Source organism: Canis aureus, chromosome 7 (assembly GCF_053574225.1).
Source record: "Canis aureus isolate CA01 chromosome 7, VMU_Caureus_v.1.0, whole genome shotgun sequence".
Classification (NCBI taxonomy): domain Eukaryota; kingdom Metazoa; phylum Chordata; class Mammalia; order Carnivora; family Canidae; genus Canis; species Canis aureus.
Window position 1 is genome coordinate 53,247,393 of NC_135617.1, and position 15,899 is coordinate 53,263,291.

The 15,899-nt window shown below is 36.7% G+C and overlaps 1 protein-coding gene across 2 annotated transcripts in view; it reads left to right on the forward strand.

The window, feature by feature from the left end:
* Nucleotides 1–15,899, forward strand: part of PKHD1 (PKHD1 ciliary IPT domain containing fibrocystin/polyductin) — a 470,542-nt gene that overhangs the window by 409,082 nt on the left and 45,561 nt on the right. For both annotated transcript variants that reach the window (XM_077903688.1, XM_077903687.1), the window contains one exon: nucleotides 13,231–14,245. In XM_077903688.1, the coding sequence (XP_077759814.1) occupies nucleotides 13,231–14,245 (1,015 nt within the window). The remainder of the gene's footprint in view (nucleotides 1–13,230; nucleotides 14,246–15,899) is intronic.

Here is a 15,899-nt window from a genome sequence, read left to right on the forward strand (position 1 = left end):
AGAGAGAGGGGCAGAGGCATAAGCAGAGGGAGAAGGAGGCTCCCGCAGGGAGCCTGATACAGGACTCAATCCCAGGACCTGAGGATCACAATTTAAGCCAAAGGCAGATGCTCAACCACTAAACCACCCAGGTGCCCCTCAGGTTTTAAATTTTATTTCCCAGATAAGCTGCCAATATCAAGCTATCCTAGAGAAGAGCTCTAGTGGTTTTAAACCACTATTTTCCAAGTTTCTTTGTTTGGAATAATAATAATGACAACAATAATACATATTAAGTCCTAGCCACTCTTTGATCCTTTTATCCCCTTCTCCAGCCTCTGGCAACCACCGTTCTATTCTCTGCTTCTATGAATTTGAGTCTTGTAAATACCTCATAGAAGTATTATCATGCAGTATTTATTTTTTTAAACTGGCTTATTTCACTTAGCATAATGTCCCCATTTATCATTTATGTTCAGAGCCCTTTAAAACACACTTAATTGTCACAGCTACCTTATGACATACCATTTTTCTTCCCACTTTGCAAAAGTGGAAACTGAGGCACAGTGAAGCTAAGTTACTTGCCTAAAATCACAGAGAGTAAGTATCAAAGTGAGGATTTGAATCTAGGCAGTTTGGACCAGAGTCCATAAGAATAACTATTAAGCTATAAGGTCTTTCTTTCATAGGGACATCTGGGTGGCTCAGTGGTTGAGTGTCTGCCTTTGGCACAGGGCGTGATCTCAAGGTCAGGGGATCCAGTTTCACATCGGGCTCCCTGCAAGGAGCTTGCTTTGCCCTCTGGCTATGTCTCTGCCTCTCTCTCTCTCTCTGTGTCTCTCATGAATAAATAAATAAAATCTCTTAGAAAACCCAAAAGACAAAAAAAAAAAACATCTTTTTTTCATAGCTGGAATAATGAGGTGGTTATTGAGATTCCAGTAGAGGAGCAAAAACATTTAAGGACTTAAACCAACGAATCCATGTAACTGAGAAGAATCTTTGCTTTTTTTTTTTTTTTTTTTTTTGTACTTATCAGAATTGACCACAAATTCCCCAAAATAGACTACTTCATTTTACTGGGACTGTAGAGATAGAGGGAAAATGATGACCCCCCCCCCCTTTCTTTCAACAACCTTTTTTAAATAAAGGAAACATGAAAGAAAAGGAAGCCCTCCTAGGCTCTGGTTTACTTTCAACAGGTAATCAGTGGGATGGGGTCACTATTACGAACTCTCCTCCTTCCTACCTGAACTACCTCCCTTGGTCTTTCTTTCCTAAGTTCCTTTGGAAACGCTTTACCATACCTGAGTTCCCCTACATGACACTCTTGCCTTGTGAAGAAGAGTAATATAAAATATCAGGCAAAGGTTTTGTATTCCCAGCCCAGATCTTTATCTCAGAATAAAAGAGGAAAATTTATCTCTTGTGAATCATGGGCACTGAGAAGCTGGGAACATTTTACTGGCAGGGAGGGTTGGCAAAAACAGTCCTAGTGGATTTCAAGTTTATTTGACTAATTCTTTCACCACTTGTCAAACGAAACTACTTTTGTTTAGGTAACAAAACAAGCTGTTTCCTCTGCCATTTCTCCAGTGAGTAGTATAGGCACTTGTGGCGAACACACATTACTGCTAACTGTTATGATGTTTGCTGTCAAATTCATTTATTTATACAACTGCTGTAAAAAGCCTGAGGCCCATAAGCAGCCATGAAAGATTTCAGAGTCATGGTGTGGGGTCATGAGAGGGAAAAAAAAAGTCTCCACTGGTTATGAGAAAGGAACTGACACAGGAAATGGTCACATATGGCGCAGATTTATTGTGTCCGGGGCTTCCCATTCAAATCTCATTACAGCCACAGCTCAGAGCTGGGCATGGCACAGTCCCATTCATTTTAATTTTGGCATCCAGCAGAATTACTGCTGCAGCTTCAGACCGAGGGCTGGAGAGGTGATAAGTTTATCATTCTGGGGAAAGAGCATGCTCAGATTGTATTTGTAACGAAGGCTGTTGGCTGCTCCTGACTTTAATCTAACCCCTGAACATCACTGTGGTCAAAAATGGCAGGCAAGGGTTGCTAGCAAAAGGAAATCAGAGGGTAGAGAGAAAGGGGAAGTGAGGTGGAGAATATTACCAAACTAATGAAGGAAAAAAGCTAAGATTAGATGGAAGGGTTGAAACCATCTTGCATTTTGCAGGGTTTTATTAATTTTTTGATTGGTGAAAAAAACAGACATTCTGCTTATAGACATGTACATTTCTTTCTTGCACATATTTTCTAAGATCGTAGATAGTATATCTGCTTTGTAGCATTTTCTTCACCTGTAACCTCTCTCTTTCAACATTATTCATTATGAATACTTGCAGCACTTGCCGGTGCTGTTTCAGACTAAACGGCACTGAACGTTATTAATTTGTGATGAGGGTAGTAGCAAAAAAGGCAAAAGGAGAGTGGGAAGCATCTTAAAGAATACTACTTTTTTTAGTATGGCTACTGTAGCAACCTACGTCTATTAGCACGTTTGTTTCCAACATACATCATTTCATTTAAACCTATCCATCAGCCTATGGGTTGGATGCTATTTTCAGTCTCTTTTACAAATGAGTTAACTGGGTCAGAAAGAGGGTAAGTAACTTGCCCTTGGTCTTGCAGGTAGAAAGTGCAATGCAAATCTCTCTGGCTAGAAAAATTGATGTCTTACCTACCAAGCTGTTTTTCCTGAACTTGCATTTGCTTTGGCTGTTTTCACTGTAGTAGTCAAAAAATAAAAGTCATAATTGAGACCATACCCATTGGTGTTTGCAGGGCAAATCATAATACAACAAAATAACAAAAATATAAAAGTATTTTTAGGTCACTTATTTTAAGTAGAATATAGATGACATTTCAACTTAGTAAAAAAAATACAAAGTAGTCTTCTGGAATTGATTTGAATGGACTTATCTATAAAAATAAGTGTTGTTTATTTAAAAAGAACAAACAAAAAAAAGATTGATTCAGAAGAAGGATCTATTTGATATGTATCTAATGCTCATCCCTCATCTTCATTGTCATTTTATCACATACTTTCATTTTCTGATCATTTTTCCCTCTCAAAGTAACATTTCTATTAAAAGGACCCAAATATTTGGAGATACTCATCAAGGGATCTTAGTAAAGATAGAAAGATCTTTCACCAAAGGCCATATGGGCATCCTGCTTCAGGTAATGGTTAGTTTTATATAGTTTTCCATTTTTTTCAGATTAGGTTGGAAATGTATTCCCATCAAAAATAGACCTAAGTTCAAGGACTTTGGTGAGATTCCTCATGAAATTGTGGCAAATCCTATCATCTAGAGCCCCTGAAGTCCATCTCCCATTCTGTGTGCCTACAGAGGTGTGCATTTCTCATCTAGCACCTTCCTCTTCTGTGCAGTATCTTCAGTCCTGTACTGCTATTTCCACACCAGGACCTCTCTTTTCTGCCCGCTCAGGACTCCTACACATTGGAAGCCACTGCACCACGCCGATCACCAGCTATAAGAGTGCTGTCTTTTTCAGTAAGAATGATGCCAGAGGAGACTACATTCCTAAGCACCACTGTTCAATGAATTATGAAAGCCAAGCTGAAAATACCTTAATTTTGAAGCTTCCAGTCCTGAACTTTGAATACATTAATTTTTCAATTTAATAAACTTTAAATTTCTCAAATTACATTATCTTATAATGCCATCTGTGTATGTGACTGTACATATATACATATCTATCTTATCTCTTTTATGATTACTAGTACTACCATATTGTAGTCACTCAACAGAATTTACAAACCTCTAATTCTAAAGCAAGCCTATGTTTTCTGTCATCCATATTGAATCTATGATGCATAAGAGCATCATTCTCAATTCACCTTACAGATAAAACGCACAGCCATTATTTCTGAAGTTTAAAAGATAAAACAGAACTCTTAGCAAGAATTCCTCATTCTAAAAAAGTGGATAGTTTTTGTCTATTATTTTTAGTATGACCAAAATGTCTTCCTTCATATTTCTTTCCAAGATTTCAGCTACTCTCTTTGTATATTTAGGAACACAGCTTTGAGATTTTGGAGTCTCCCTTCATAGCCTGAAGGTCTACAACAACATCTATAAATGGGGATCAATTCAACCTGTCTACACTTTATTTGATCTGTGGCCATTTATATTTGTTAAATTAGAAATAATGAGGTGTAAATGTTGTTTGACAGAAAAGAATTGTAAATGATTTCATTTCTTGAAAATAAGAGAATGATTATATATTTTGCTTTTGTCAAAATCTCCTATACTTTACTGTACCATGAATTGGGAAATCTATCACAAAATGGCTAAAAAAAAATTATTGAGGGAAATGGTGATGTTAACCTCGAGGAAAAAAAATCATTAATGTTGATGTATTTCATTCAATTTTAAACATATAAATTTTTTCCTTTTGTTGAAAGGGGAAGATGGAAGGATTCTATGTGCCTTTGAGTCAAAACATTTATTTTAAAAATACTTTTTTTTCTCTTTCCTTCTGACCCATTTTTCTAAATAAAGGATAGAGGTTGTTTCTTTTTTTCCCTTTTCTTTTAATTTTTTTTCCTAGCAAAGACGACCCCTTTGGCATATTTTCTTTTCAAATGTGAAATGAGGTGGAAAATCCTCATTTCACGACAGGAAGGACAAATATTGACACAAAGTTAATATTTGTTAGAACCCTGGAAGCAACCTGAGTATACATACATACTCACACACACACATACCTTCTTTTTTTCTCCTCCTTCACCAGACATACCTAATTCACTTTTTTTCTTGGTTGTTAGGTCTGAGGTCTCCAGTCAAGGGAGAGGAAGATGGAGGATATTGTATGTCTAGGACGTTCTAGGATGTTAAAGTATACACAAAGCCAAGTGTTCATGTGCACACATGCACACACAAATACAACCTGCTTAATCTAATTTCCCCCACTTAGAGAAGAGCTTCTGGACTTTATCACTGTGCTTGTCCATCTTGAATGCAATAGCATATGCCAAGCCAATACTCACTGGTCACTCAGCATTTATTAAGTCCTGTCCACTCTTGCCTGTTTGAGAGGAATGCCCTGGGGTGACTGGGCGGCCGGCCCTGACAGGCTGTGTCACTTATCTCTTCACATTGATTATGAAAGTCAGCTGTGGCCAGACCTTGCTTTTTTTCCTCTTCTCCTCTCAGCCCCTCTTACAAGCACCCCTGCCTGGATTTTCATGAGGAAATAATCAGATTAGGCCTTTCACGGTGAGTTCATATGGAGTTCTCTTTCTCCAGTGTGCTACTAACTGAATAAACGTGTTTAGTGGTAAATTGTAAATGACATTATGATTACCAAAGCCAGCATGGGTTTCATTTAAAAGTGATCAGAATTGCAGACCACAAAAATTGTGACTGGCAGATAAGGCCATTTGGAGAAGTGGGAAAAGAAAAGACAGAAACAAGTGAGAAAGATAATCATTACTCAAAACTAAGCCTTCCCCAACTGAGAGAAGCAAGAGGGAAAGAAATCCAGAGGAAGAAAAGATGGAACACTGTTGGGAAGGGAAGCCAGATTGTCACCGTGAGCTTCTGCCAGCTGTGGCCAGGACAGTAAATGATGATGCCTGCTGGCCGTGTGCACACCCTTCTCTTAAGTCCCGTGTTTTCTCCCCTACAGTTAAGAACCATGCCCATTTAGCAGGAACCTTAATGCATTGCTTACATATGCTTTATTTTGCCTCGCATTAAAATTAAAATACTAGAATTGATTAGCTCTGGAGATGACTTAGGAAAGTGGATGGAAAGAGACTGATGAACCACGCTGTCTCTTAGTGCTAAATTCTGGAGGAATAAAAATAAAATTTCTTATTTATGAACACCAGGGCTGCAAGTTTGGCTATAAAATAATAATCAATGTTACTTGCTGATAATCTTTAGACTGGTGCCTTTGTTAAATGTGTGGTTGTGTGTTTAGAGTTCTGGGATAGTATGCTAAAATATTAAGAAGACCAAGTGGCAATATAAAAAAGCAAATGGACTCTCACCAAATATATGATGTGACAAATAATAACCAATCACTGAAAACCTCTCCATAAGTTGCTCTCTCTCACTGTGTTGAGAGAACTCCTGATGATTGTGGTACTTCTTGGCCAGTATTACTCATCACAGCTGACTCTACAACTAAATACAACCCAAAGTGAAGTTATTTGGATTATGTTGCTTTTCTTTTCCCCTTTCTCCTCATTATTGTTACTACATAATTATGAGTTAAAATTGTGAGTCAGTTTTTTTGTCTATGAACTAGGAATAATAAACTTGCCATGTAGAAGTTTTAGGTAAAGAGGGTTATGGAAGGAAAAAGGAAGGGAGGAAAGAAGAAAGAAGGAAGGAAAAAAAAATAGAGAAGGACGGTAGGATCACCAATCCGATGGCTTGAGGATATCTTCGTAGGGAAGTAAATCTTCCTCTACTATTCTAATCTCTATCCCATCCTGTTCCCCTTCCAGATACCACTTCCATTAGGCTGTGGACCTGCTGTCAGATATTTCTATACCTGAAACTTTCCTGAGCAACCATTTTATAGTAGTTGAAACAACCATGAGATGATCATCTTCTGGCCAACAAGACTAATTTAAGCAGTAACTAGAGTCCCCAGTTGACAAGCTGTGAAATCCATAGAACCCTTCTGATAGTGTCCAACTTCCACACCACATTAGAGAGTATAAGGGTATAGTGTATTTTGTTTAGCATCCCTGCCTTCCGACAATCGCCATCAGAAGTCCACCACACGTTATTTACACCTCCAGAATACACATGTCTTTCCTGATCATTCATGAGGTCAACCAACCTTTGACTCTCTTTCTCCAAATCTTGCTCCTGGTGCTATGTGAAATTAGCTCTGAAATTAGATTCAACAAACTGCTTTCTGTTTTCATAGTGTTCTTTAACCCTTTTGCCTCAAGCCTACCTATTATCACACTCTCAAATCTTCACATTTCAATGTTATTCACATGCCCTATGTCATATCCCTTAAGCAAAAACCCCTGCTTCTCTGTGGCTGATGTCATTAGGCTCACTACCTGTGTCATATTGACATGGTAGCCATTGCTTTTCAGTCCCTGAAAGCCACTGAAACTAGTTTATGGTTTCCTTGTCCATTCTAACTCTGTCATCACTCTTATTCCAGGTAAATAACTCATCTAAAACCTTGACTTCTGTGAAAATAAAGACTACTCAAATAAGAACAACCAAAGAATAAAATTAACCAAATCAGTTCATCTTAAAAAAAAAAAAAAAAAAAAAAAGAACAGCCAAAGGCTCTTTACCTAGATTTGCTATAGCAAGCGAGTTAGCCACCATCACTTGCATTTGGCAGAGGCTCAAAGGCAGAGAGAGTGAGAAAGCTTTATGGTGGAAAAAAGGAAAGATTTCAGGTATATCCTGATTGGGTGCTGTTTTTGGCATGGGGAAGCTGGAGGTGGGCTACTTAGAAGTGTGACATCCTATGCAATTGATTAGAGGCATGTGTTTGGCTTTCTTCATTTGGTCCTCAGTTGGAGAGGGGGAAGTTGACAATTATTAATCAGGTGCTAGCTATTTGGGGCTGATTTTTTCAGAGGTTACTGTTTGGTCATCCCGGACTAGATACAGATAGAAATGTGACCTTCCTCAACTGGTTGTGCTAATAATAAACCGGTTTCTTGGCTTGGTCACTGCTGACTATGAATCAGAGTTGTTTTCGTGTATGGTATGGCTATTGTCTGTTGGTATATTCAGTCTCTTACTGTTCATCTCATCTTCAAGGCTTCTCTAGGAGAATACCTGGCACAGACAAAGTCTTCCATAAATGTTGGTTGTTGTTATATTTTTTCAAGTATTATTTGTATATAACATCCCTTACTTCATTTCTCTCCTTTTGTAGCTGAGATGTGCTATGCTTCATATGATTGGTTCTTTGAAAATATCTTTAATACCTGTGACCCTCTGCCCCTTCTTCTCAGTCACAGGCAGAAACCTAATCTCAGTGAACCCAGTCATCCTGTTTTCCCATGATATCTTATTAAGCATATCCAAGGCATTTGCTCATTGGCTCTCTACAATCCAGGCTGACTTACTGTGAAGGTGGTAAAGTTGAGGTTTCAGGGTCTTTGCTTACACCTTACACCTTGATAGTGGCCTTATCAAGATTCCAGAAGGAATGCTAGCAATGAGTTTGCATGGCCCTATGTTTTTTTTTTTAAGGTCATTTATTTATTCATTCATTCATTCATAAGAGACACAGAGACAGAGAGAGGCAGAGACACAGGCAGAGGGAGAAGAGGCTCTGCATGGAGCCTAACACGGGACTCAATCCCAGATCTCCAGGATCACGCCCTGGTCAGAAGGCGGCGCTAAACTGCTGAGCCACCTGGGCTGCCCATGCATGGCCCTATGTTTTTTAAATTTATTTTTATTATTTTTTTTAATTTATGATAGTCACACACACACAGAGAGAGAGGCAGAGACATAGGCAGAGGGAGAAGCAGGCTCCATGCACTGGGACCCCGACGTGGGATTTGATCCTGGGTCTCCAGGATCCCGCCCTGGGCCAAAGGCAGGTGCTAAACCGCTGTGCCACCCAGGGATCCCCTTGCCCTATGTTTTTTTGTAAAATTTGCAAATTTGAGATATTTTAATGAAAATTTAAGCTAACACTCTCCTGGCTCTAAATTCTCCTCCATCATAAGCACTGAGAGGGTGGGTAACAATGGATACAAGCATTTTTAAGATCTAGCTAACAGAGAATTGAGCTGGACATGCACTTGGTATGGGTGTAAAAAGGTCTTTTTTTTGTGATTCGAAATCACTTCTATATAAAGTTCTTACTAGCCATTTATGTCAACTTGCCCATGCTGTGATAAACAGGAGCCAGACTCTGGGTCTCCTGTGTTACAAATGTATCCTAAGGCATGAGAAGAAAGTGAGAGGTGGAGGAGAAGTAGGTTTTTTAATTGACCGTGCCACAAAAGTTATTCTATAAAAAGCTTTTGAAATATTACAGCTCATACATGAGGAAAACTTCATAAGAAATTTTCCACATTTGACAGTTCTAAACATGTGGGCCAGAAAAACACTCTTTCATAAGCTGGACAGCCTGAAAATATAATTAGTAGATTATTTATTACAGATTTTTTACAGTGCTATTCCTAGAATAGCAAAAATTGTAGGGTGTATGATTTTGGAGGAAAAGTATTTCATTTGTTTTATATTTTGTCAAGAAGACCTGAAACAAAGAAGTAATTTAAGTATTCTATTTACTTACGTTGGATCAAATGTGTTTGTCTTCCATCTTATGGGGGTATACGAAGGAAGGCATGGGGGATAATATTTTATAATAACCAATGTTTCATGAAACTTTTTTTATGTAACTTAGGAGATACTAATTATTGACTTCGTGGAGGTCATGGGAGTAAGTCTCCAACCAAATGTCTCAGCATCAGAAAGCATGTGTTCCTTTTAGTGAGATGTTCACACACAGAGCTTCAAAACACACACAAAAATGAATACATTAGGAATAGAAACAATGTGTGTAATTGGCATTGCACTACTCTGAATAAGGAAGGTAACTACGTTTAAATAAGCAAATAATTCCTACATATTTGAGTAGCCATATGCGCTTAGCATTTAATCTTTATCACATCACAACGCTTAATAATACAGAAAGGTAACTCACTCCTAACAATGAAGAGAGAAGAGACATAGTAACAAAATCTTCCTGTTGACAGGTTAAACATGCACAGGGAATTCAGTAAATGTTTATTGAATTTCTTGCCTGGTTTTTGGGGTTCATAATCTAACTCCTACAAAATTCCAACAGGTTATAAAAATTTGACAGTGACTTCTATTCTATCACCTTATACCTGAGCTTGCTTTGTAAAATAAAATAAATTGTAAAAAAAAAATTCTTTGTAAAAGAATATTTAAATCACATTAGAAATCCTCCATTTTTGTTATTTTAGCTTTAGAAGGCACTTGCCATCAGGAATAGAAATAAATACTCATTTTTCTACATGTGTATTTATATAATGAGTTAGTATAGGAAAAAATGCTTTGTCATAACATAATTCTTTTGCAAACAAATCAATAATATTTTTAGGAACATAAGAAAATTCATATAAATATAATCAGCCATAATTTCAATCTTATGGTTTCATATGAAATAGATGGATTTCTCAGTGTATTGAGCTTTGTCATATATTAAAGGGGGCGAGTCTCATAATAAATTTTTGTAGTATATTCTGTTATTGTTGTCATATGTTGGTTTAAAATGTATTCAAGCTATAGAAAAATAATCTTATAACTAGATACTTGGAAAGAATTGATAAAAATTATTATTTTTTAAAGATTTTTTTAAAGATTTTATTTATTTATTCATGAGAGACAGAGAGAGAGGCAGAGACACAGGCAGAGGGAGAAGCAAGCTCCATGCAGGGAGCCTGACGTGGGACTCAATCTAGGGTCTTGAGGATCACACCCTGGGCTGAAGGTGGTGCTAAACTGCTGAGCCACCTGGGCTGCCCTAAAAATTATTTTAAAAATAAGAGTTTTGAAAAGGACATTATACATCAATCAACTAATACATATTAAGAAGCATCTACTGTGTTTGAGTTATTGTGTTAAGCCCTGTGGTAATAGGAGATATAGTCCCTCACCTTGAGAAATAACCCCTTAGAAGCACTGACACTTACAAATTCTGTGTAATTTATCAAACTACTTATAGTTAGTAGCAGAGAATGATTGAGAATTGTATCAAATAAGAGAGTGATTAGTTTAGTTAGGGATAGTTCCTAAAATTTAGCAATCTGTAGAGATCACTTTAAAAGATGTTATATCTCCTGAATCAAAACCAGGAGGAACAAAATCAGACATCTATAAAACTGGATAGAATGTGAATGAATAATTGACATGACATCAACATGGCTAAAAAAGAAAAAAAAAAAAAAACGTGTTAAAAGAAGGAGAGTGAGCTGTAAAGTTTAGAAAAGGAAAGTAGAGAATCCCTGGGTGGCACAGTGGTTTGGCGCCTGCCTTTGGCCCAGGGCGTGATCCTGGAGACCCAGGATCGAATCCCACGTTGGGCTCCCGGTGCATAGAGCCTGCTTCTCCCTCTGCCTGTGTCTCTGCCTCTCTCTCTGTGTGTGTGACTATCATAAATAAATAAATTAAAATTAAAAAAAGAAAAGAAAAGGAAAGTAGTGGTTTTTTTTGTTTTGTTTTGTTTTGTTTTTTTTAGGAAGGCCCCCTAAATATCTCATTTCAAAAGGATATATCTATAGTAGAGCTGTTTATCAGAATCTCAGGGCACAATTTCCATATCTGTTAAGATCATGGAATTAATTCCCTTCATACTGGTTCCATGTTTTTGAAAATAATTCTTGATTTACATTAGGGTTTCCATATTATATGACCATAGGGAGAAAACATATTATGTTAAAAGTGACCCTTCTTTTATGTTTGATAATTGAATCTCTACTTAAATTAATAATTTAGTATTCAATTTAGTGAATTCAATTACTTTAAAGAGTTAGAACAATTTGAATTTTCTGTTTTATTCTGTATCTGTTTTCTTTTTGTCTATTTCATCTACATTGTTGAATTTGTTAGCATGAAGTTTGTTTTAGTAGTTTCTTAACCTTTGTCTGTAGGATCTGTAGTAATAACCATTCATCCCTGAAACTGGTGATTTATGCTCTTCCTTTTTATCTTTATCAGTCTAGTGAGTGGGTTAAATAATTAATTAATATTTTCCAAGAATCAAATTTAGCTTTGTTCACTTTTATTTTTGCTTCTTTGTTTCTTTCTTTTCTATTTCATTGATTTCTGCTGTTATATTTATTATTCCCTTTCTTCTATTTACTCTGGATTTGTTTTGCTTGTTTTCTAAATTTGTAAGGCAGAACCTTAAATCCACAAATTTTGATGCTAAGATTTCATTATTATTCAGATGGAAACATTTTACAATTTCCTTCATAATTTTGACTATTGTTGCTATTATTATTGAGGCAAAATTAAACCATGTGGCCTACTCCTGAAGCAACATGTTGGTAATTAATTTTATGGATATCAAAGGCAGCTTTGGCATAGATTTCTAATCATATCATATGGAAGGAAGGAAATAGGAGAAGGCTAGATTATGCCCAAATGTAGTAATTTGATTTTTTGGTTCCAATCCTGAGGCTAAGTAGGACTAATGGATAATGCTATTTCTCTAAACGTCTTGATTAGCCCCAATCATCCTCAACTTGGGCTCTATTTAGTATCAATACCCCCAAATTACTACTTTATTCTTTTCCTCTTCTTGTATTTTTTAAAAATTCTTCATGTTTAGAGAAAAGAGAAAATGAAGACAATCATATAGTCTGACATCCAAACTTTTTCACACCCTTTCACAGTATACCTCTTCAATTTTAATACACCTCCATACAGGCACCTGGATGGTCAGTCAGTTAAGGATCTGCCTTTGGCTCAGGTCATGATCCCAGGGTCCTGGGATGGAGCCCTATGTCGGGCTCCCTGCTCAGCAGGGAGCCTGCTTCTCCCTTTCCTCTACTCTCCTTTCACCTCCCTCATGCTCACTGTCTCTCAAATAAATAAATAAAATATTTTTAAAAATACACGTCCATAAATTATTCCTTCCAGCCCCCTCAATCTACCTCTTTTTTCATTGACTTAAATATTATTATCTCCTTCTCCCCTATCCTTTTTCTGTTAGGGAGGCCTTAGTGATTATTCCTTTTCCTTAATTATTTGACTCAACTCTTTTTTTCACTGAACTATTATATCCATTATTACTCTTGATTTTTATTTATTTATTCATGAGAGACAAAGAGAGAGAGAGAGGCAGAGACACAGGCAGAGGGAGAAGCAGGCTCCATGCAGGGAGCCCGATGCAGGATTTGATCCCAGAACTCTGGGATTATACCCTGAGCCAAAGGCAGATGCTTAACTGCTAAGCTACCCAGGCATCCCCATGATTACTTTTAAATAATGTATATTATGTAACATGTACACTTAGGTTATCCATAGCTGTTATTTAATGTATGTACCCTTTCATATTTTATCCAGAGTTCTTTACACACTCAGTATCTAGCACACTTGAGTTCAATAAATGTTTCGTGAAGTTACAGATGATAATAAGGATGATAGATTGCAAATCATCTTTGAGAGATTGTGGTTTGTATATTACTTATTTTCTTTTATTTTATAGGTACATTTAGAGAAGAACAGAAATGTACATACCGAGCCCTGATACAAGGCTACATCTGCAAACAGTCTGACCAAGCAATTCTAATTCTTGACAATGCTGATGCCACTTGGGCAATGCAGAAGTTATATCCAGTTGTATCTGTTACGCGTGGTTTTGTCGACACCTTTAGTAGTGTAAATGCCGATGCTCCCTGTTCTACTTCAGGGTCTGCATCTACTTTCTATTCCATTTTACCTACCAGAGAAATCACCAAGATCTGCTTTGTGGATCAGACTCCCCAAGTGTTGCGTTTTTTTCTATTGGGGAACAGAAGTACCTCCAAGCTTCTTTTGGCTGTATTCTACCATGAACTTCAGAACCCCCGTGTTTTCATAGGGGAAAGTTTCATTCCACCCATTATGGTTCAATCAACTTCCTCATTGCTAGATGAGTCAATTGGTTCCAACTATTTCAGCATCTTGGATAACCTCTTGTATGTTGTCCTACAAGGACAGGAGCCCATTGAAATACACTCAGGTGTCTCTATTCATTTGGCCCTCACTGTGATGTTTTCAGTTCTAGGAAAAGGCTGGGAAATCATCATCCTTGAAAGACTAACTGACTTCTTGCAGGTTAGCCAAGATCAAATCAGGTTTATTCATGAGATGCCTGGCAATGAAGCAACCTTAAAGGCCATTGCTGACAATAAAGCAAAGAGAAAGCGCAATTGCCCAACTGTGACTTGTGCTAGTCCTTACAGAGTCGGTCAACGAAGACCTCTTATGACGGAAATGAGTTCATATAGGGTCCCATCACCAACCATTATGGAAACTGCTTCAAAAGTGATAGTCATTGAAATTGGTGATCTGCCAACAATAAGGAGCACTAGACTGATTTCATATTTAACAAGTAACAAATTACAGAATTTGGCTCACCAGATTATCACTGCTCAACAGACCGGAGTACTAGAGAATGTTCTGAATATGACTATTGGGGCCTTACTGGTAACTCAGCCAAAGGGAGTCACTGACTATGGGTGAGTACTAATTATGATAACATCTAGACAAGGGCTGATTTCTTGGGCACATATTGCAAATGTCAGTCGACTTCCACTGAATCACAGAACCTGTATGCTTAAGATAAGAATAAAAACTTAAAAACCAAAACAAAACAAAAAAAAAAAAAACCAAAAAAACAAAACAAAAAAAAGAATAAAAACTTAGAGAGTCACTTATAGACTTAATTCTCAATTTAAAATTTTTTTATTAAATCTATATTTTTCATGACTATTCTATATTTTGTGTAGTTGAAAATGTTCTATTTTGGTACCTCAAAGTGAAAATCATGTAGGAAGAAATTTTTCCAAAGCAGCTTGTTTTCAGTTCATTTGTTCATTCATTTATTCATGTAATGAATTTAAGTGGTAAGCTAGATTCCTGGATTGCTAAGGTGAAACAGATATGATCTTTGCCTTAAGGGACAGAAACACTACCTATCACAATTGAACAAGCTACAAGCTAAAAATTGAGTATTGAGGAGGATGATAATAATTCTTCCTATAGAGCTGGGGAAGGGGCTAATGTTTAGGAAAAATTTGGAGGTGACTAGAAGTTTACTAGGGTAATGCAGTGACTGATTGGGTCTTATTTAGCCTAGAATTATAAAGCCCTGAAGAGGATGCCTTTGTCAAATTGTATGACCAGGAGTATTCCTGTTGCCAACTACATTTATGACACAGACCTGTATAAGATCTGTAACACCCCTTGTGCTATATTATTCTGACTGTAAACACTTATATTTTGGAATCCTCCACCAGATTTCTGTTAATAGATGTTTCAGAATTAAATTTATCTGAATGTTATCTGAATGTTATCTGAATTTAGTGAGTGGAAAAGCATGGGAAGTACACAATAAGGGAAGTCAAGTGTAAATTACTCTCAATTTTATAGATTGTGTTAGCCAACGGATTAATTGACTAACCCAAGTTCATCTAAAGTATCTCTCATAAAGTAAAGACTGAGTCCCAAGCTTCAATTTTTAGCAGATGCAAAAGAACCGAAAAATGATAGCCCAGGTTGAGAGACAAAAAATGAACTTGTTATAATGCTTAAGAAACATATATAAATGAATATTGCTAGTTAAAACGGGCTAAAGGTGGGCAACATAGGTATTCCCTACAAATTTGTCATCACCACTAGAAAATAAGCTCAAACCAGTGCATATTTTCAGATGATACTGGGTCCCTGGTATAGGTAAGATTATTTATATTCTGATCTATATTATTCAATAGATTTTAAAGCATTCATATTCTTTTAGATTATTCTGATGTTACTGCTTTTTCATCTTATTTGTGGTAGTATTAATAAGCAATTGATATTTAATGGATATTAGTTACTTCCATATGCCATCTTCAATGAATATGGGATTTGGTCTAAAACAAAGTAAAAACAAAAAAAGACACCTTCACATTGTTAGTCATATTTAACTAATATACTTATTGCCTTTTTTATATATAGAGCAATATATCCAAATGAAAGCTCAGCTAGTGTTTTTGTGTCATACTTTACCTGAATTATAACATAGATAGATATTCATCTTCCAGACAGTACATTAATATGTATGAGAGATATGAAAAGGAAACTCAAGCAGTTTTTTCCCTTGAATTCTTGTTGAGTTGAAGGACTTTAGGA